At 46.9% G+C, this 20,315-nt stretch overlaps 1 protein-coding gene across 2 annotated transcripts; it reads right to left on the bottom strand.

The window, feature by feature from the left end:
• Positions 1 to 2,198: 2,198 nt before the first annotated feature.
• Positions 2,199 to 20,146, bottom strand: LOC309359415 (solute carrier family 22 member 6-A-like). Of its 2 annotated transcripts, XM_081893035.1 has the most exons (10): positions 19,404 to 20,143; positions 16,126 to 16,229; positions 15,532 to 15,686; positions 11,051 to 11,219; positions 10,067 to 10,190; positions 8,425 to 8,540; positions 6,587 to 6,801; positions 5,480 to 5,588; positions 3,831 to 4,034; positions 2,199 to 2,684 (listed from the first exon to the last, which is right to left on the bottom strand). In XM_081893035.1, exons 1-10 carry the CDS (start codon positions 19,818 to 19,820, stop codon positions 2,588 to 2,590), a joined length of 1,710 nt encoding a protein of 569 aa, XP_081749161.1. In that variant the 5' UTR covers positions 19,821 to 20,143; the 3' UTR covers positions 2,199 to 2,587. The 2 variants fall into 2 exon arrangements, with proteins under 2 accessions (XP_081749161.1, XP_081749162.1); XM_081893036.1 differs by lacking the exon at positions 2,199 to 2,684 and having other exon boundaries at positions 3,885 to 4,054; positions 19,404 to 20,146.
• Between the last annotated feature and the right edge of the window lie 169 nt (positions 20,147 to 20,315).

Below are 20,315 nucleotides of genomic sequence, written 5' to 3'. Positions count from 1 at the left end.
GGGGGCAGTGGCTTGATTTTGCTTGCATTTTAATGAGGAACTATGTAAAGCACAACTATACTCGAATTCCACAAGTCTCTGAATTTTGCAACATACTTCTCTAACCCAAACATGTGTGCAAAAATGCACATATTAGGGAGACTGTGTACATTAAAAAATGCATACATGAGTGAAAAATCACACCCAAAAAGGTATTACATTAGTAGAATATTGCTTGGTATAAAAGTGCATATTAATCAAAACTTCACACAGAAACATTATTGGGAGAAATTTGCACTAAAATGCTGACGAATCTTCATGAGCATTAAAAACAAAAATTGCAAATCACTGCAGCAATGTGAAGAACAGAATGTGAGATGGGGGAGGGATGAGATACTGAGAAAAACTGAAACTGATGGATCCATCCGTTCCCTACTCATAGTCCAGAGTAAAATATCTGAATGTTGCAGCACTTCCAGTCTCCTCTGAGGCTGAGAGATTTAGCCAATGGTTGGTGGAGACGTTTGAGAATGTAGTTTGATCTTATTTTTTCAGAAAACCAGCCTGATTATTGGGCTACTAGATTGGACTAGCCCAGTAGTCCAATAGAAGTCTTCAGCTTCCTCCAGCCCCAGCATTGCCAGTGTGGTGTAGTGGTTTAGAGCGGTGGACTCATAATCTGGTGAACCGGGTTCGCTTCCCCGCTCCTCCACAGCAGCTGCTGGGTGACCTTGGGCCAGTCACACTTCTCTGAAGTCTCTCAGCCTCACTCACCTCACAGAGTGTTTGTTGTGGGGGAGGAAGGGAAAGGAGATTGTTAGCCGCTTTGAGACTCCTTAAGGGGAGTGAAAGGCAGGATATCAAATCCAGACTCCTCCTCCTCCTCCTTCTTCTTGCCAATGTTCAGGGGTGATGGGAGTTGTAGAGTCTTAGAATTGTAGATTTGGGAGAGACCCAAAGGATCAGCTGGTTCAACCCCCTGCAATGCAGAAATCACTGCTAGCCCTGAATCTCCCAACATTCAGTGGCACCAAATGACCCAGCTGTGGTTTAGTATTACCAGGATGTGAGGAAACTGGTGGTTGTAGTCCAAAAACAAGTAGAGGTCACAGGTTAAGAACGTAAGCATAGCCCACAACTGTTTCTGTTCATTGCAACTTAGGAATTAATAATGAATGTCCACTGTGGGGAGCTGAATGCTGATGGCCTGGCAGTTTTTATGCATCTGTGTTCCCTGGTAGGGAGGATGGTGGCAGAGGTCCCGAGTGGCACTGCCCAACTCCCTCTGGGTTCTGAGATATGCCCAACCCTGCCCACTGCTGGTGCCAGCTTTGAGATTTAAAAAATATGTTTTAAAGTGGCTGCCCAGTTAAACTGCGTGCCCTTTTAATCTCTAAACAGGTTTCCTTTGGTTCTGCTGATTAATTGACTCAAATTTACAGCTCTGGAAAATAAGGTCTTGCCCCTACACCACAAGCTTCAATCCCTTGCCTTCCCCCTTCAACCTTGCAGGTTTGTTGAGACAGCTTAGATTTTTCTGTTCACAGACCTTGACCACCTTTGCAGGACTACAGGTCAGCAAAGTTTGTGATGTTTGACCAGCCCCTGCACGCAACAGAGCAGGTGGGAGCCCTGATCCCTCAAACTGTGCATGGAGGTGGCATGCCTTCACAGAGAAATGACAAAAAGGACACCAAATGACATCTCTGTTTCCCCTGGGTCACTTTTGTGAGCACCAGGCACTGGCCCCAGGTACTTGAACTCCCTGCCTTCATATTGGGGCTAGGAACTTGCTGCTTTTTTGTTTAAAACAAAAGCCAGGAACCCATGGGCGTCTTTGAACCTACTACAAAAAAAGGCTCTGCTCATCTGTCTTGCTCAGCAATGCACAACTTGTACTATAGAGGGGTCATTCAGTACCTTGCGGAGAGAAAAGACCCAGCTAAGGTCATTGATGGCAGGGGAGATGTGCTTTCTGAGCGTGCACAGAAAAACTGCATTGGAAAAAAGGAATTTGAGAAGGAAGTGCTGAAAAGGTTTTCAGCAAATCCAAGAAAACTTGTTCAAGTTTAATTAAACAAACAAACAAAAAGATGAAAAAAGGCATGTTCTTTGTAATTTTCCAAAATATACTTGACAACGACATGAAAGCTACTCCCTGATGTTAATTTTTTTATTTAGCTTCCCAGTTTTCAAATGACTGAATATTTTTACAGATATTTTTCTGAGCACTTGGGGTGAAAATAAAGGAATTTAAAACAACTGTTGTTGTGATGTTTCATTCCGAATCTGCTAGACACAGCCAGAGAGGGTGATGACAGGTGGGTGTCCTGACCCCCTAACATAAATGCTGGCTATGCCCATGCAAGAACATCTGGAATTTTGCTCCCCAAATGCCGGTTTCTGCATCATTTTGCCACAAGCAAAAAGGCTCGGCCTGATCTTCTGCCTGTGCCCAGAGAGAGATGTGCTGCAATTGATTTCTTTGTTTTATTTGGTCCATTCATGTCAATTTCTGACGCTCCCTCGTCCCTCCTCCCTCCCTCCAGAGGATGCTCAAGGCATGGCGATTCCCAGCAGATGGCCAGCGGCTTCCTCTGCCCCCATCTTAGCACAGTCCAGGTTCCTGGGGCATCTCCTGGCCCACCTTCTGCAGCAAAACCTGCTCATGGTCCTTGGTAGGGAGATGTTGCTCTGGCACCTGTCTGTTGGGGGATAAAAAGGCGAGACATTGTCAGGGCATCTCAAGGCAGCTGCAGACTGCAGGGGCCATAGATTTGGACCAGGATCTCCTGCTCCTTCCCACCTCCTCTCTTTAAACTCATTTTTATTTTTGTTTTACTTTGCTTACATGGCAGCTTTCCCTCTGAAAATCAGCCTTAAGTTGCATCATAAATGAGCAAATGTGAATTTTCTGCAAAGTTGTGTCAAATCTGTCAGCAGCCAGAATCAAATGGGCTGTGTTTGCCCCTTTTTCATGCCACTTCCGGGTATGTGGTGATGCGTGCTATCATGGTCATGCATGCCTTGACCGTGCATAAATGGGGAGTTGCCTGGGTCAGTTTGCATTTCTTAGTGCAGAAAGTATTGATCTGATGCGTGGAGATCTTTCCCATTCTGATTAATACATTTCCCATTCTCTGTGTGAGAGAAACAGGCAGGAGGGTCATGATTGTTTGGGTTATACCTTCTGGGAAGCTGGTTTGAACTGGTTCTCTTATCTCTTTCAATTAAGGTCATTCTGACTATAAATACAGGCCAGAAGGAGCCTGGGTTTTACTTTATCTTTCTATCTCTCTTCCTTCTGGTGTGGTGTTCCGTACATAGTGTGCTTAGTGTTTCAGTTGTGTTATAAGTTTTTGTAAGTGCTGCAACTGAGTTTCTTATGGACAGGGCCAATCCTGAATGTACTGGATTAGTGACCATTACATTGCCTTCAGTAGCAGTACAGCTCTGCTGGATGAAATACAATTGCCTCTGGTCTATTTTTTGGAATCTCTGCAACTTGTGAAGGTTTTTCTCCACACATATGATAGCCTGTGCATGGCATGGTTTACTCCCTTCTGTAAGTCGCTTGGAGGCATATAAATAAATTTCTTTAACAAAATTCAAATGTATTAGGAAATGTCCACTTTGGAATAGAGTATATATTTAGAAATGCATAAAATTTTGTGAGGAAACACACTCAAAAGCATGCATTTCTAAATACAAATTCTGCTTTTCATTATTATTTTTTTAAACGGTGGAGAAATGTGAAGATGGGATGTCCTGTGGACTAATGAATGGAGACTTGCGAAAGTTTCCTGACCCCCTGGCCATGCCTTTCCAGGAGGCCACAAACAGGGACTCACCCACTCTCAACTTCTTCGATGGTATCTGAGAGCGGCCTGTTGCGTGTCTCTGGCAGGAAGAAAGCGGCAATCCCAGACAGAATTGGGGCTGTCCCGTATATGAGAGGTGGGAGGTATGGGAAATATTCCCCAGTCATTTTTACCATCGGCGCCACAATGCCCCCCACACGAGCCAGGGTGCTTCCTAGCCCCATCCCGGTCTGTCTGCAAGTGTAGAAAACAACCTTTAAAGGAGAAACCATAAAATGGTAAAAAACAAAAGGTTGGTTTATCTTGGTTCTTTAAACAAGTAAACAAATCAGAAAAAGGGAACCAAGATCTGGGTGTCTTTTTTTGGGGGGGGATATTTTTTGTGGGACTTGATTATTCAGAGAAGCTGCTTTGGGGACTGAGCCACAAGTTGCTTGGCCCTGCTTCTTTGGGCTGAATGTCTGAACAGGCACCAATGAGCATTAAAGGCTGTAATTTAGCATCTGATTTGTATGCCAAAGGTCTCAGGTTCAATCCTTGACATCTCCAAGGAGGATTAGGAAAGAGAGAGAGAGACCCCTACCTGAAACCCTAGAGCAGCTTTTCTCAACCTGTGGGTCCCCAGCATAGCTGTCAACTTTTCCCTTTTCTTGTGAGGAATCCTATTAGGAATAAGGGAATTTCCCTTTAAAAAAGGGAAAAGTTAACAGCTATGATCCCCAGATGTTGTTGAACTACAACTCCCATCACCCCTAGCTAGCAAAGCCTGAGCTCAAGGGATGATGGGAGTTGTAGTCCAAGAACATCTGGGGACCCACAGGTTGAGAACCGCTGCCCTAGAGAGATATTTCTGGTGATACTGCGCTAGCTGGACCAATAGGCCGCGGCGTAGCATGGGGGGCACAGGGCAGTTGCCCCAGGCACAAAATTGTTAGGGGTGTAAAATGTCAACACCCGGTGCTGCCTCAATACAGCTGCATGCTGCCGTTGCTGGGCTTTGTTGAAAACAGCTTCTCCATGCAAACCAGGAAGTGACCTCTCCAGACAATGGAGCAACTCTTCTTTTCTTTTCTTGGCAGCTATGATCCCCTGGGTGATGTGGATCGCAAGCATAGTTCGTCTGTTTCCCTCCCTTCCATCCACCCTTTGGTGTGGCCCTGATCGCTGGCAACCCACGCTACACCACTGCCAATAAGTCGTGCCATTTTAGGAGGGGTGAAGCTTAATTTTTACAAATTTCTTCAGAGAGGGGCCTTAGAAATATGTTTTTGGGTGTGAAGAAGTCAAATCTGCTATGTGGTTGGACATTTAGTCCCTAAGACAGCCTCCTGTGCTCCTAAGTTATATGAGACAGCATTAAGTGAATGTTTGTGGTCTTTGTTATCGCTGATCTCTCATTCTCATATGCAAATAGGCACCTTTGTCATGGGGCATCCAAGTAACAAGCATATTCTTAACGAGCTTTGCTACTGCCCAGACAATTATTTCTGCATGTTGGCAATGGCTTTGTGTTGCTAAATCAGGAGCCTGGATTCAGCACTGGTACTTGGTGAAAGCTGTGTGTTCAGATGATATCATACTCTAGCGATGAGAAGCCCACTGGCTCCAATTTTTCTCAAATGTTGCTAGTTGTTCCATATAATCTAAAGGGGAGGTGACAGTCGGAGGCACAAACTTACCTGATCACGGTTGGGTAGAGCTCGCCTGTGTAGAGATAGAGGCAATTAAAGGATGAAGCCAAGCATCCTTTTCCAAGCACTGCCAGGGAGGTCCTCAAGGTGTATAGATCTTGTGTGGAAAAGAGAGTCAGGAGACACATATGGGGTTATGGTAAGTTTTCCATCCCTTACACCTTGATGGTTATTTTGTTTTTCCTAGCTACCAACAAGTCCAGGGAACTGCGGGAGGATCTGCAGCTAAATCACAGAAAGCGTGGTGGCTAGATAGTCACCAACAGGGGACTCTACGATGTCATAGCCTCTAAACATATGTTGCGGGAAGGAGAACAATAGAAAATGCATTTTATACTTCTTCCTGTCATTACACATTCATTTTCTACTCTCAGATAATTCTATATTGGTTTGCAGCCTTAGGCTGAGATCCCGGGCTCACTTATCTGGGAATAAGTCCCATTGCATATAGTGGGAAATTTGAGTAAACAAGCATAGGACTGCGCTGTGAATTCTGCTGATTTGAAATTATCTCTGAGTTGCTGAAACTCTCTAGATTAATACCCATTCTTTCATTGTATACTGTGTTAGTTTTGTGATGTTAGCCACCCTGAGCCCGGCTCTGGTCAGGCTAGGCGGGGTACAAATAAAGATTTATTTATTATTTATTATTTTTCCTACTCCATGTGGGAAGACATTTCTTTGCTGTCCTCCAGAGAGCAATCTCCATTTTGAACTGGACTATTGATATTTTTAACATTTAAGGATTATTGCCTGTCTATTTTTTATCATGGCATCTCTTGAATCCTGGCAAGACTTCAATGTGAGTAAACCTCACATTTTAAGTATTTCAGAAAGCTCTCCCATCTAATTGTTCCCATCAAGGAAGCATCTACCAGAGCCATTCTGATGCATTAACCAACAAGCCACCCTAACAAAGGAAAGCTATCTGGTGACTGTAGCAATATAAACGAAGAAAGAGGATTTACCAACTAAGTGCCATCGGCCGCCAAACCACCTCATGGGACTGATTTTCAGAGCAACGGGTGCAAGTGGTGGCTATGCACAGTGCCAAGCAGCGATGACGTTCACCACTTCTGCTTGACATCAGCTTACCTTGGGGCACAAATATATTGGCCAGGATGGCTAAGCCAGCCAGGATGACAGAAGAGGCCTGTGTGGTTCTCCGTCCGATGTAGCTCATCCCGATGGCGGCCCCCAGCTTGGCCGGGATGTCGATGCAGCCAAATGCCACCTGGATCAGGTAGATGCTGAAGCCAAAGTTCTGGAGGTCCATGACGAGGCCGTAGTAAGCGAAACTAGTGGCAAACCTGGAAACGGGGTGTAAAAAGGAGATGGCACAGAAAGAAAGGCAAAGGATGTGCAGGTTCTGATTGTGGTGGGTAGCTGTGTCAGAAATAACAGCTTTTGGAGCTGAGAGCTGTGTGGATTTTGCTTGTTACCAATTTGACAGAATGCAACAAGATTCCAGCAGGACGTAATCTTGCGTCATTCACACTGTTGATCACTCCATAGCCCTAAGATACAGCTGGCCCTGGAAAAGATGCTACAAGCATCCAATAGAGTGGTACCTTGGTTGTTGAACTTAATCCGTTCCAGGAGTCCATTTGACTCCCGAAACGGTTAGAAAACCAAAGCGCGGCTTCCGATTGGCTGCAGGAGCTTCCTGCACTCAATCGGAAGCAGCGGAAGCTGTGTCGGACGCAGTGGCGTAGCGTGGGGTGTGCAGGGGGGGGGGCCCAGCCGCACCGGGCGCAACATCTGGGGGTTAGGGTTAGGGGGCGCAAATCCACGGGTTAGGGGGTGCAAATTACTTGCCTTGCCCCAGGTGCTGACAACCCACGCTACGCCACTGGTCAGACGTTTGGCTTCTGAAAAACGTTTGCAAGCCTTAACACTCACTTCTGGGTTTGCGCCATTTGGGAGCCAAATCGTCCGAGTACCAAGGCATTTGACTGTACCTTCTTTCTAAACTCTTCTTTTTTATATACCTGGCACAAATATATAATCTGATTTGGGGATAAACTTGTCTTCTAAAGGATCAAAGTGTTGGTTTAACTCTATGAGCCGTAACATTTAATCTACATAATTTTTCATAGGACTAAAGCAACTCTTCTGGAGTGGGGGTGGGGGGAGGAGGAGATCATTTGTTTTGGTTTTAGACAATGTACACTTATGTCACAGTGGATATGAAACTGGAGAGAAAGTTTTGATATAAAATGCAGTAGAAAAAGGGGTTGAACAAAAACACTCTGGAGGTGGGGGTGGGAAGTCAATATATGAAGCAACGTAACTATTCAATTTGAAAACTTTTTGGGGGGGAATTGGAAATTAAATAAAAAAAATATATTGGAAAAAGGAAACTGGAGAGAAAGTGTGTGACAGCCATAGCTTAGTAAGCAGTTAGGTTAAAAATAATGTACTACTACTACTACTGTGGGGACACGGGTGGCGCTGTGGGTTAAACCACAGAGCCTAGGACTTGCCGATCAGAAGGTCAGCGGTTTGAATCCCCGTGATGGGGTGAGCTCCTGTTGCTCTGTCCCTGCTCCTGCCAACCTAGCAGTTCAAAAGCATGTCAAAGTGCAAGTAGATAAATAGGTACCGCTCTGGCGGGAAAGTAAAAGGTGTTTCCGTGCGCTGCTCTGGTTCGCCATAAGCGGCTTAGTCATGCTGGCCACATGACTCGGAAGCTGTCTGTGGACAAACGCTGGCTCCCTCGGCCAGTAAAGCGAGATGAGCACCGCAACCCCAGAGTCGGTCAGGGGTCCTTTTACCTTTAAAGCATTGCAGTCCTAAAATTTAGTAATTAGGAATTCAGCCTCTTGATGATTTTAGTGTTGCATTTTGAAAAGAATCTTAAAACCAAGTTTCTAGCCCTGGTGAGAGTATTTGAATTTTAGGAGTGGAGAAAAGTAACGGTCAAAGCGTACCAGACACTGGAAATACAACAGGAGATCCGGCGCACGGTGGGTGTACGAACTAAGCTGACGGCTGTGTAGGATGATCGTGTCAGAGACAATTCTTTCTGCATGCTAGCTTTTAAGACCTACAGGAAGAAAAGGAGAACAAATGGTTGGTCTTACTCGTGACTGATGCAGAAGCTTTCCTGGACTGCCCCGATTTAAGGAAAGAATGAAGGCAAAGGCTGGCAGAGGCACTGGCAGCAGAGCCGAAAGGACCTCAGGAAGTTTCCATTGGCCTTGGGTGACTGACAACCTTCACCAGTCCTATCTCTTGAGTCACCAAACCCGCTTGGGATTGTCCGTGTGTCACATAGTGCAATACTCCCTAAATAGTGGCTTGTAATCGCCAAACTCTAGGAGTAGAGGGAATGATTCCCGTTTGCAAAGGTGGATAATGTTGGGCTCACAGTTTTTAAAAATATGTGCACTCCAGTAAATACACATGTACTCAGCTGAAAAGGAGAGAAAGATAGAGTTTAGAACATGCCCAGAAATCCTGTGCTGGAGGCGTTTAAGTAGAATGTTGCCTATCTGTTAGGGTTGTTGCAAAGCTTCGGGTGGGGGGCGGGCAGGAATGGGTGGACCACTTTGAGCAGTGGGCCAAGCTGTGCACCCATCTGTCACCTGGCATCGTATGATATCAGGTTCCCACCTTGAACTGCAAAGGAACGCTCCTTCCCTTTTTAAATTGGCACCTTTCCTTGCTTCAGTTTAAGCTTCAGTTGCAAAGGAATGCTCCTTTGCAGCATGCATTTGGTGCTATTTGAAACAGTTGCTTTACCTGTCCTGTGCATGACATCATGCAATGTCAGGTGATGGACAGGTGAGTTTGTAAGCTCAGTGGCAGATGCCCTGCATGCAAAATGTCCCAGGTTCCTTCCCTGGCATTTCCAGAAAGGACTGTGAGAAACCTCATCTCTGAAACCCTGGAAGGAGGCTGCCAGTCAGTGTAGACAATATTGGCCTAGCTAGACCACTGAGCGTTTTCTATTGTTTGTTTAATTTATTTCTGGTTCTAACTTGCTTTTATTTGTTTTATTTCATTTTGTCAGGTCACTTCGAGACTTTATCTCTTGTATAAAGTGACAGATAGATGTAATATATAAATAATGCTGATACTAATGCTGGCAAGGAAGTGTTTTCATATGGTGTGTGCCCCCCCCCCAATATGTTAATACATTTGTACCTTGGAAATGAAATGGAATCCGTTCCGGAAGTCCGTTCGACTTCCAAAACATTTGGAAACCAAAGCGTGGCTTCCGATTGGCTGCAGGAAGGTCCTGCAGCGAATCGGAAGCCGCAGAAGCCCTGTCAGACTTTTGGCTTCCAAAAGAACATTCGAATACCAGAACACTCACTTCCGGGTTTTGATTGTTCGGGGGCTGATTTGTTCTGGAGCCAAGGTGTTTGAGATCCAAGGTACGACTGTATTGTGTTTTTCCTAAAGGTGCCCTCCAAACTGAGTCACATTCGAATATTTCAAAATTCAAAGATTCACATTAAAAAACGACAACAAATCCAGCCAACATAACAGACACGGATTCACAGAATGTGTGCATCCCTTGCTTGTGAATTTGGTTGCATCAACAACCTCAGTTCGTCTTTGTACCTCTGTGCTGAGTTTCTCTCCCTCTTCCATTTTCCTGTTGATCCGCGCTACCCTCTTAAGAACTTTCACAGCCTGTTCCAGTCGGTTCGAGAGTATTAACCACCGTGCGGATTCTGCAAACCACCTAGGCAGGGTTAAAAAAAAAGTCAAATCTCAAACTGTTGGAGACACAATCACAGTAGGACCAGTACCCCTGGGCAACTTCTGCTTTCTGCCTTAAGCATACCGAATGCCGTGGTGCAAATATCTCTCTGGTGCCCCCCCTGTTTCCCAGAGTTGTTGACCTTTCTTAAGGGGGGGGACACTTTGGTCGGGCTCGTTTACATCGTGTGGTCCAACGCGTGCTCGGCGCTGCATGTAGGTAAGAGGCACCCGGATCGCAGCCCAGATGCCCTCCCGTGAACGAGCCATTTGGCCAAATGCTCGTGTAATGGTTATATGGGGTTGCTCGTTCGTAAGTTGCTGCCACTCCTGGCTAGGTTGCCTGGTTAAACCTTTTTCTAGCTGGACAGCCCTTCACTTCGTGGCTGTTTCAGTCGCTAGCAGAATCCGTCAGTGGGCGTTTCTTGAACTTCTTCCAGCAAAGAAGTTCTTTGACGCCAAGTCTACGCCTACTTTCCCTGCGCGGAAGTCTTCTGCGCAGGGTGGGTGTGGGTAGTGGAGGACCTGTGCTCTCCCTGCTGGTCTCCGGCGAGGAGTCCTGGAGCCCCCTTGCCAATTCCCCCATCTGCCCCCCTTTATCCCTGGTGTTACGCTGATTTCCTTCCCCAGCCGATGAGCTCTCTCTCTCCCTGCTGGGCCCTTCTCCAGCATCGCTTGGGAGCCTTGCCTCCACCTCTGGCTCCGACGTCAGTTCCCTGACAGCTCGCATAGCAGCAATTCATGGCAAAAGTCATAGGAGCTGTTGGGTGAGACCCTGGCTGCTCTCTAGGGTTTAAGGGTTTAATTAAGGGCGTTTTCTGCAAAGGGATGATGTGTGCTCACCAGGAGTAGACAAAGAAGGCGAGAAAGGGTACTGAAACAGCAAACTGGAGCCAGCGCCAGTCTGGGAGGGCGTAGGCCAGTCCAGGAAGGATGATTTGCCCGGTGGTTGCAGAATATCCCACCACAGTCCCAGCAATCGTGCGCACTTTGGTTGGTACCCACTCGAGGACTAAAGGAAACACAGAGAGAGCGAAGATCATTATATAGCAACAGGGGCTGCATCTACACAGCTATTAAAAAACACCCAGAAAATGCTCTGGAAAAAACGTTTTACAGCTCACAATGTAAAAATTCATTCAGTTCTAACTTCAGCTCTACAGCGCCCTCTGGTGTCACAGTGTTACAACACACATATATATTCCACTGGGATCCATACATCTCAGTGCTGTCTACACTGAGTGGCAGAGTCTGCCCTGGGTTTCAGACAGGGAGCCTCTCCCACCTCTATCTGGAGATGCCATTGGCGAATGAACCTGGGGCCTTCTACAGAGATGCTCTGCTACGGAGCTATGGTCCTTTTCATAAAAATAAAGTAAGATTCTAGTCTTTGTGTTTCTGGATAAAGGGCTGATCTAACTAGGAAGATAGGAACCATAGAATTATATGATTATTCTTTGCAGAAGTGCATTTTTATTACAGTAGGGGTGCAGCAAGGGTTGCCAACTCTCTTCCTGCCCTCTGCTCCCCTGCTTTTAACAGTGACTGTTTCTGCAGATATTACAAGCCATGAATGCTACTTTTTCTTCATCCCATAGAAAACCTCCTCTGCTCCCTTCTGCACCTTGTCAAGCTGCTGTTAAGGAGCAGAAGAGCAGGCCAGGTTGTGTGTTTTTCCGGTCAGTTGGCAAATCTAGCACAGAGCAGATCAAATGAGATATTGTTTTGCATTAATTATTCCCATATGACCAAACAAGCCTGGCATTTCTCTCCCCCCACAATCCGTCTCCAATGTTTCCACATCATGTGACCCACCCACCCTTTGCGCCTCTCCTCTCTGCGTGTGACAAAGCAAATGAGAGCCAGGTATGCCAAACCAGGGGGATAAATATTTGTACAGCTCAGCAACATGCTGAGGGCAAAACACAGCTAATGGAGTCAGGAATGCAAGAAAATGCAAACATGAAAACACTCTTCCACATGCCACCATGCAAAAGCAAGCTCTCCCCTGCACCTCCCACAGCTGCTTGGCAGGCAGAAATCCAGCAGGTCTAGCTTCAGCCACTGCTCCATTTCCACACTGGAGTAAAAGCTGCACCCGTCACATAGCGACCTGTCTTGCAGGTGTTAAAAGCACCAGCCTCTAAGTCTGTGAGCGGAAATGTTTGGAATTACAGAGCAAGGGGCAGTGTGATTCAGTGGGTAGAGACAACCATGAGGCTCAATGGGTGAGCCTGATTCAGTCTCCCCTCTCTCTAACCTATCCCCCCAGATTTTTGTGGGGGTGGGGGAAATAGGGAGAAGGATCTTCACATTTGGGCTTAGGGTAGAAATGGAACAAGTTTTCCAGGATAGTAATTGCTGAAATTCTTTGACAACTTTTCAAATGGTTAATTCTCTTACAAGAGAGCCAGCAGTGGTTAGACAAGTGTAGAAACAGAACCAGGGAGTTCTGGGTTCAAATCCCCACTCACCACTGAAGCTTACCAGGTGACACCCAGTTAGTCACCATCTCTTAGACTTGTCTCCTTCACAGGGTTGTTGTGAGGATAAAATGGGGAAAACCATGTATACCAATACGGGGAAGGCTCAGAATTGTGGAACCAACTTTGTTCATTGTTTAGCTACAACCCCAAGCCAGGAGCCAGGTACAAAGTAGTATCTCAGTCATGCAGAATAAAGGAACAGGGTGTTTTTTGGAACGCAGGCTAAGTCCAGAACCAAGCTTCCAAGTCGTTTTACATAAAAATCCACTCCTGGTTTTCCTCCAAGCATACACTTTCAGCAAACGGATTTTGGAGAAAAACACCTGCTGCTCTTTTTTCGAACTGCTGGGAATCAGAACTGCTGGTCGACCCACTGCAAACCACCCAGAGGCCTATTAATCAATCCCAACCTATCTTCTGCCCATCCCTGAATGGTGCACCAACTTGAGTACCTCAGAGGAAAGGTGGGCAGGGGCAGTGCTGAGGGGGAGAAAGAGTCAAGGTGATGGACATCAAAGCTCTATTTATGGGACCGCCTCTCCTGGTATGCCCCGCAGAGGAACTTAAGGTCCATTAATAATCATAGTTTAGTGGTCCCGAGCCCTAAGGAAGTCAGATTATCCTCCACCAGGGCCAGGGCCTTCTCAGTGATGGCTCCGACCTGGTAGAATGTTCTGTCTCATGAGACCAGGACCCTGCAGGACTTAACCTCCTTCCGCAGGGCCTGTAAGACAGAGCTATTCTGCCTGGCTTTCAATTTGAATTTAGCCTGATCTTTTGTTCCCCTTCCTTCCCTTCCCCTCCCCTTTTTATGAAGATCACCCGCTCTGAGACCCCACAGCTAATTCTCCCCTGGCCTCCTTGCTGGCCCAAATAGGATTAATTTAGCCAGCTAGCCCTGGTGATCACCTAATGTTTATTGGATGGATTTTCCCTTAAATTGATTTTAGAACTTTGAATTTGTTGTTATTCATGCTTTTATACTGTTTTTTATGCTGTTTTTTGTTGTATCACAATTAAGTGTTTTAAATTTGTTGTTAGCCGCCCTGAGCCTGGTTTTCTGAACTGGGAAGGGCGGGGTATAAATAAAAAAATATTTTCATTTATTATTATGATTTCTCATTGGTGTCTGAATCAGGTGAGGCCATTAGCTCAGTGACTGGATTTTAGTGTTGGGATGGGTGAGGGCCAATGAGCTGAGACTGAATGCTTACAAGATGGAGGCCCTGTGGGTGAGTAGTGCCCAAGACCAGGAATTAGATAGGGGGGCTGTTCTGGATGGCATTGCGCTACCCTTGAAGGCGCAGCCTCATAGTCTGGGGGTGGGGTGTGCTCCTGGATTCAACATTGTCAGTGGAGGACCTGTGGCTTTGATGGCTAGGAGTCCTAGGACCACCATTCATGAGCTTTGCTTGATTTGCCACCTACGGCTGTTCCTGAACAGTCTGGCCACAGTGATAATCGCCAAGATAGACTACTGTAATGCATTCTGTGTGGACCCTCCCTTGAAGACACCCACTGCAGAAATGCAGAAGCTCGATTACTAGCACTTAGAGACATATAACACCAGCTGCAATAACAGCTAGTTTGTTCCAGATTCAAGGTCCTTCCCAAACACAGCCAGGTGATTCTAAGGAAGTCTGCAGAGTTCCCTGATTTTCCTTCCTAGCGGCTTGGGTGAGGGTCTAAGCAGGTGTGGGAAACCTTTGGCTCTCCAGATCTGCTGAACTACAACTCCCATCAGCCCTTGCAAGTATGGCCAGTGGCTGAGGATGATGGCAGTTTCTCTCAGTTCCTCATGTTTCCACGTTCATGCCGGGTTCTCCACATTTCCACATCAGTTTGTGTGTGTTTGCATTTTAAGCCCTCATGAAAATTCAGCAGCATTTCAGGATGAATTTCTCTTAACATACACAGTTTTGTACACACTTTTGACTGATACACATAGCTTTTAGGGTCCATTGTTGTGCACGTTGGTTGGAGAACTGCACCACAAAATTCGGAAGAGTGCTTGTTTAGAAGGATACTTTGGTTCATGTATTAGATTTTAAAAAATGAAGATTTGGTAGGCTTTTTCATAATTAAAATAGAAACAAAATTGAATTTCTCCCCTTCTGTAATGGTGACCCATATTCAGTCAGTCTATGATCAGGACCATTAATAGTAACGTGTCTACTCTGAATAAAGCTTAATTGGCATCCACCCACAAATTTGAACAAAATTCGCAAGGTCCACAATCAAATTCTGAAATCTTATGAAATTTCAAATTTGTACCATTCCATCTACCCTGTCCTAGCTAGGGAATACAGTGGTACCTTGGGTTACATATGCTTCAGGTTACAGACTCCGCTAACCCAGAAATAGTACCTCAGGTTAAGAACTTTGCTTCAGGATGAGAACAGAAATCGCGCGGTGGCGGTGCGGCAGCAGCGGGAGGCCCCATTAGCTAAAGTGGTGCTTCAGGTTAAGAACAGTTTCAGGTTAAGATCAGACCTCTGGAATGAATTAAGTATGTAACCAGAGGTACCACTGTAGATGAATTTGGCTGTTTCCATTCTGTGTGAGTTTGCATACATGCAATCACTTCCACTCCGGGTTTAATAAATGCATTTACTTTTTCTTTTTGGACCATTTCCTGTAAAATGCACATTTTTAGAACCAAAAATTCCTTTGGAAAGGTGCATCATTGAATTGATAGATGCTTTCCAGATAGGCACCCAAGAGCTTCGAATTTAAGAGCTGCTTAAATTCAGGCTGAACCAGTTTCTCTTCCATCCCTGGGACTCTGAGCTAATGGTGCTCAAAAGGCCCCATCGGTCTGGGCCTTGTGACTCTTACCTAAAGACATGCAGTTCAGGATAATCCCAGAGTACGACATGCCGACCAGGAAGCGGAAGACGCAGTAGGCTGTGAGATTCGGGGAGAAAGCGGTGCACAGTCCCGCAACGGCCATCTGCAGGTAGGACCAGCTTAAAACTGGCTTGCGCCCAAATCTGCAACACAGGACACTGCATGAATATATTGCCATTGCTACAGTACCAACAATCTGAATGCTAACAGCAGGACTGGTCCCAGATTCTTTTTTATGGGGGAGGGGCAGAATCTAGCAAGGTGCCTCTCAAGCTGCAGGTTTCCCTGATGCTAGCAACTGATTTGGGAAACGGCCTGTCTACAGCCATACTACCCTGAACACACCCGATCTTGTCTGATCTCGGAAGATAAGCAGGGTCAGGCCTGGTTAGTACTTGGATGGGAAACGGCCTGCCAGTTTGATTTCCCACCATGCCCCTTTGCAGGAACAGTGCTGCTGAGGCCAGCGTTTTGTCAAGCCTAATTGAGACTGCAGTTCATGTCTTCATCTGTTCCCCCACCCTCCACCTGAGTTGTTTCACCACCCCTGAGCAGATATTTTGAACAACCACAGATACCCACCTGTCAGCTAAGCTCCCAAACACGAGCGCGCCCACCAGAACTCCCCCCATGTAAATGGACTGTGCCATCTGTCTCCGGGTCCGCAGGTTACACACCAGATCCCACTGCATGGATGGAATAGAAGAGCGTTAAAATGCATGCAAAGCAACCCTTTCTTACAAGAAGAGGAATCGCAATCCACCTGTCAGTCGGTTAAATGCTGTAGATATAACATCCCACCACTAGGGGGAGGTGTGGTTCAGTGTGTCGCCCCCTAGAGGAGAAGCTGGGTGGTGGGAGGTCTAAAGCAGGTCTGGGGAATCTGATGCCATCTATGATATTGCTGGACTCCCAACTCCCATCAGCCCCAGCCAGTATGGTCAGTGGCCAGGGGTTATGGGAACTGTAGTCCAGCAATACCTAGAGGGCCTGACAAGCTTCCCACATGTGATCTAAGCTGCTACATGACTTTTAGAAGACATCTGATGGCAGCCCTATATCCGGAGGTTTTTAATGTTTGATGATATGTTTTTATGTGTTGGAAGCCGCCCAGAGTGTGGCTCAGCACACATGCCGCTGCCCATCTGGATGCGGTCTGTGTGAGCGCAAAAGAATGTGATGCAAATATTGTCAAATGGAGAGCTAGCAAAGACAATGCCAATCATCTGGGGGGGGCAGGGGGGCTGATGCTGAGCCCCCCCTCCCAGCAACTGGTCAGCCCTCTGTTTGAAAGGAGAGAACTTCACACAGAGTTGTGTGCTTGCAGGATTCTGCTGTACAGTGGTACCTCGGGTTAAGTACTTAATTCGTTCTGGAGGTCTGTTCTTAACCTGAAACGGTTCTTAACCTGAAGCACCACTTTAGCTAATGGGGCCTCCTACTGCCGCACCGCCGGAGCACAATTTCTGTTTTCATCCTGAAGCAAAGTTCTTAACCTGAGGTAATATTTCTGGGTTAGCAGAGTTTGTAACCTGAAGCGTATGTAACCTGAAGTGTATGTAACCCGAGGTACCACTGTAGTTGATGATCTCTGGGTCTGCCACAGGGGGTGCCAACTTGGCACTTGAGGGCACTACAGCACCTCTGAGGTCTTCTCTCTGGAGAAGCCCCCACCCTGCCTCTACGGTGGTGAGGACCGCTATCCATTTCTCTGTCAAAAAGCACAGAGAGCTAAAGGAGGAAGTTGAAAGAGTGACGCTCTTTCTCACTTCCGCTTTCAGCTCTATGCGTTTTCCAAAGCTCCTGTCACTTCTGCTGGATGGGACTTTTGCCCTGCTCCTTTGGAAAAGTGAAGTAGGCAGGTGCTGATTTGGTGGAGCCGCCGGGGGGGGGGGGGAGCAGTGATAAGAACAACCGATGCTCGTGGCACTTGCACAAAAATGTGCCCAAAGGCCTAAAAAGGTTGTCAACCTCTGACCTGCCATGCTTCCCCCTCCTCAGTGGAATTTTCTGCATGCAGTTACCTGATATCACATCCCCTTCCTCTTGCTTGTTGAATTAAGCTGTGAGAAAAATGGTGAACTGAAACACAGGGTTGCTGCTGCTTTAGTACATTTTACCTTTTTGCCACGTTAACCTTTTTTATATATATAAAAAGAATTGCTACATGAAAAACAGGCAGATGGCACGCACAGAAAACATCAGTGTGCGTCAAATCAGTTGAAACATTAACCTTCCTACGCTGTGGCAGTCGATGTGGCTGTTCCCGGCAGCATGAAAGCAAGTGTCCTGCTGAAAGAGAGCAGTAATATACATCTGGCCTAGTAACCTACTTCCAACGCTGGACAGCCAAAGTGCCTATGGAAAGTCCACAAGCCAAACATGCAGGCAATAGCCCTCTTCCGCTCTTATTCCCTGGCCTCTGGTGATCAGAGGTAGACTGCTACTGACCTTGGCAGTTTCACTTTGCTCTTGTAGTTAGCAACTGATGGTGGCAAGATTTCAGTAGCCAAGCAAAATAAGATATAAAGCATGATGCTGATTGTATTTGCTACCTATACCAAATATGCCCCTCCCCCTTTTAAAAGCAGCCTAGCCCCCAGCCCTCCAATCTTAAGTACAGTTCTCCATATTTCCGTGCCAGGTTGCAATTTTTTTAAAAATAGTCCTCCTGAATATTTATCAGCAATTTGGTGTGAATTTCTCCCAATATTATTGATTCATGTATACAAATCTGTCTGTGAAATTTTGCCTAGTAAACACTTTTTTGCAAAACAATGTTCCCTAAGATAACACATTTTTACATGCAATCTTCACAAGTATGTATAATTTTATATGTAACTTACTCCAGTATATATGTATTTGTGTGCAGGCAGCATGTCTGGAGAATTTCAATGTAAAATTCAGAGACACGCGCCTTTGCAAGGATGGTGGCTGTGATTCAGTTTGCACATTGCTCTGGGACATGTGAAGTAGGCAGGCTCACTTATAAATACGAACAGAATTGGCTTTCTCCCCCGTGCCTACACTGGGGTCCCTGATTAGGAGCCTGTGAGGGCCAGCTGCTCCTCCATGTCCTTGCCACGCCCTGTCTGCTTGGGCCCAGGCTGATGAGGAACAGGCTTGCAGCCTTGAACCGGGGGAAGAGAAAAGAGAGAGGTCTGTTCTGAGGTTTGGCACACTCCACAAAAAGGTCACTAGCCACTTTCAGCACCCAAAGTTTCCTCGCCAGCGCAATGGGCTAGGACATGGATAGGCAAACTAAGGCCCGGGGGCCAGATCTGGCCCAATCGCCTTCTCAATCCGGCCCACGGACGGTCTGGGAATCAACGTGTTTTTACATGAGTAGAATGTGTCCTTTTATTTAAAATGCATCTCTGGGTTATTTTTGGGGCAAAGGAATTCATTCATCCCCCCTTTTTTTCTTTTCAAAATATAGTCTGGCCCCCCACAAGGTCTGAGGGACAGTGGACCAGCCCCCTGCTGAAAAAGTTTGCTGACCTCTGGGCTAGGAGATAGTTAAAATCTCTCTGCCACGGATCCTGATAATTAGCAACTAGTTCTAGTGGGAGAAAAAACCTGCCCATTAAATGCAAAGACACATTCAACGCCATGTCCGCCTTGGCCCTCGGATGTCTCCAATTAGCAGAGACTGAGCTGGGGGGGGGGAGCTGTGGCCCTCAGGACTACAATCCTTACCAGTCCCAGACATCATGGGGCTGCAGAAGGATGTGGTGCAAGTCATTTATTAAATGCTTGCCTTGCAAGCTATCCCCTATGAAACATCACTGCACGTGGAACCCATGTGGAATGCCGTGGCAGCCTGACCCCCACCCGACCTGCCGCCCAGTCCCTCTCACCTCCATGATGATAGTGTTGACAAAAACGCTGTTGTCATAGATCCACCCATCATAGCACGGCTCCGTGTCCACCTGTGTCACATTGCGGCTGTCGTCGGCGCTGGAATTGAGGAGGTGCCAGCGGGGGGTCACAAACCGGCGACACTTCTCCGGTTTCCCGGCCACGTCTTTGGGGATGTAGATCCACAGGAGGTCTTCCTCCGTCCCTGGCTTTTGAGTAGTTCTGTTTGCATGGCCAGGGTTGGTGGCGTTGCCGACCAGCCGGAACCGGCAGTGGTGGTCCGGGATGGCGGCGGAGAAGTTCTGCAGCAGGTTGTGGCTGGCAACCAGCAAGACAGGAGTGACCAGCAAGGCCACCTGCAGGACCTGGAAGCGTCCCATGCCCCCGATCTTCTCAAGTAGGTCGGCAAACGCCATGGTGGAAGAGGGAGGAACGTTTGGAGGGGGACGACTGAGTGGCTGGGCTCAGGAGCGATCTTTTGTGGCCGGGATCTCCGGAACGCATGCCAGCCCCAGGCAAACCCTTCCCACCCTCGCTGGAAGAAGTTTCCTCTCGCTAATTCAGGGTCAGGATCTTTCTCAAGGCAAAGCTGTGACGGCCCCCATCTTGGCCGCAGCTGAAAACATCGCAGGCCGGCCTGGCGGGGGAAATAAAAAACACATTTTCAGCAACCTGTTTTGTGAACTCAAGTCATCCCTGCAAGACTGTTCCTCACACAGGCTGTAAACTGCATGGGGTGTTTATGAGTCCCTTTCCCCCCCCTGTGTGTGTGTGTGTGCCATAGCCTTGAGGGGGGAACCAATGGGGCTAGGTTTCAGAAAAGGGGGGTTGTTCTCTTCTCCATGGGATTATGCAAGCCCTAATCACTTTACTTGGGTCAAAGTTCTAATGAGGCTTTGAAGGATTAGTCC

The sequence above is a fragment of the Podarcis melisellensis genome, assembly GCF_964234715.1.
Source record: "Podarcis melisellensis genome assembly, chromosome: 16".
NCBI lineage: Eukaryota > Metazoa > Chordata > Lepidosauria > Squamata > Lacertidae > Podarcis > Podarcis melisellensis.
This window is presented reverse-complemented; position numbering and strand designations above follow the sequence as displayed.

Bases quoted from the DNA above. Each gene is read 5' to 3' on its own strand.
- LOC309359415 (XM_081893035.1), bottom strand. From the start codon at position 19,820: ATGGCGTTTGCCGACCTACTTGAGAAGATCGGGGGCATGGGACGCTTC. The intron at 4,035-5,479 runs GTAAGTTTGTGC...CTACACTTGCAG, and splicing joins CTCTACCCAACCGTGATCAG to ACAGACCGGGATGGGGCTAG. The intron at 2,685-3,830 runs GTGAGTCCCTGT...ATCCCCCAACAG, and splicing joins ATCGAAGAAGTTGAGAGTGG to ACAGGTGCCAGAGCAACATC.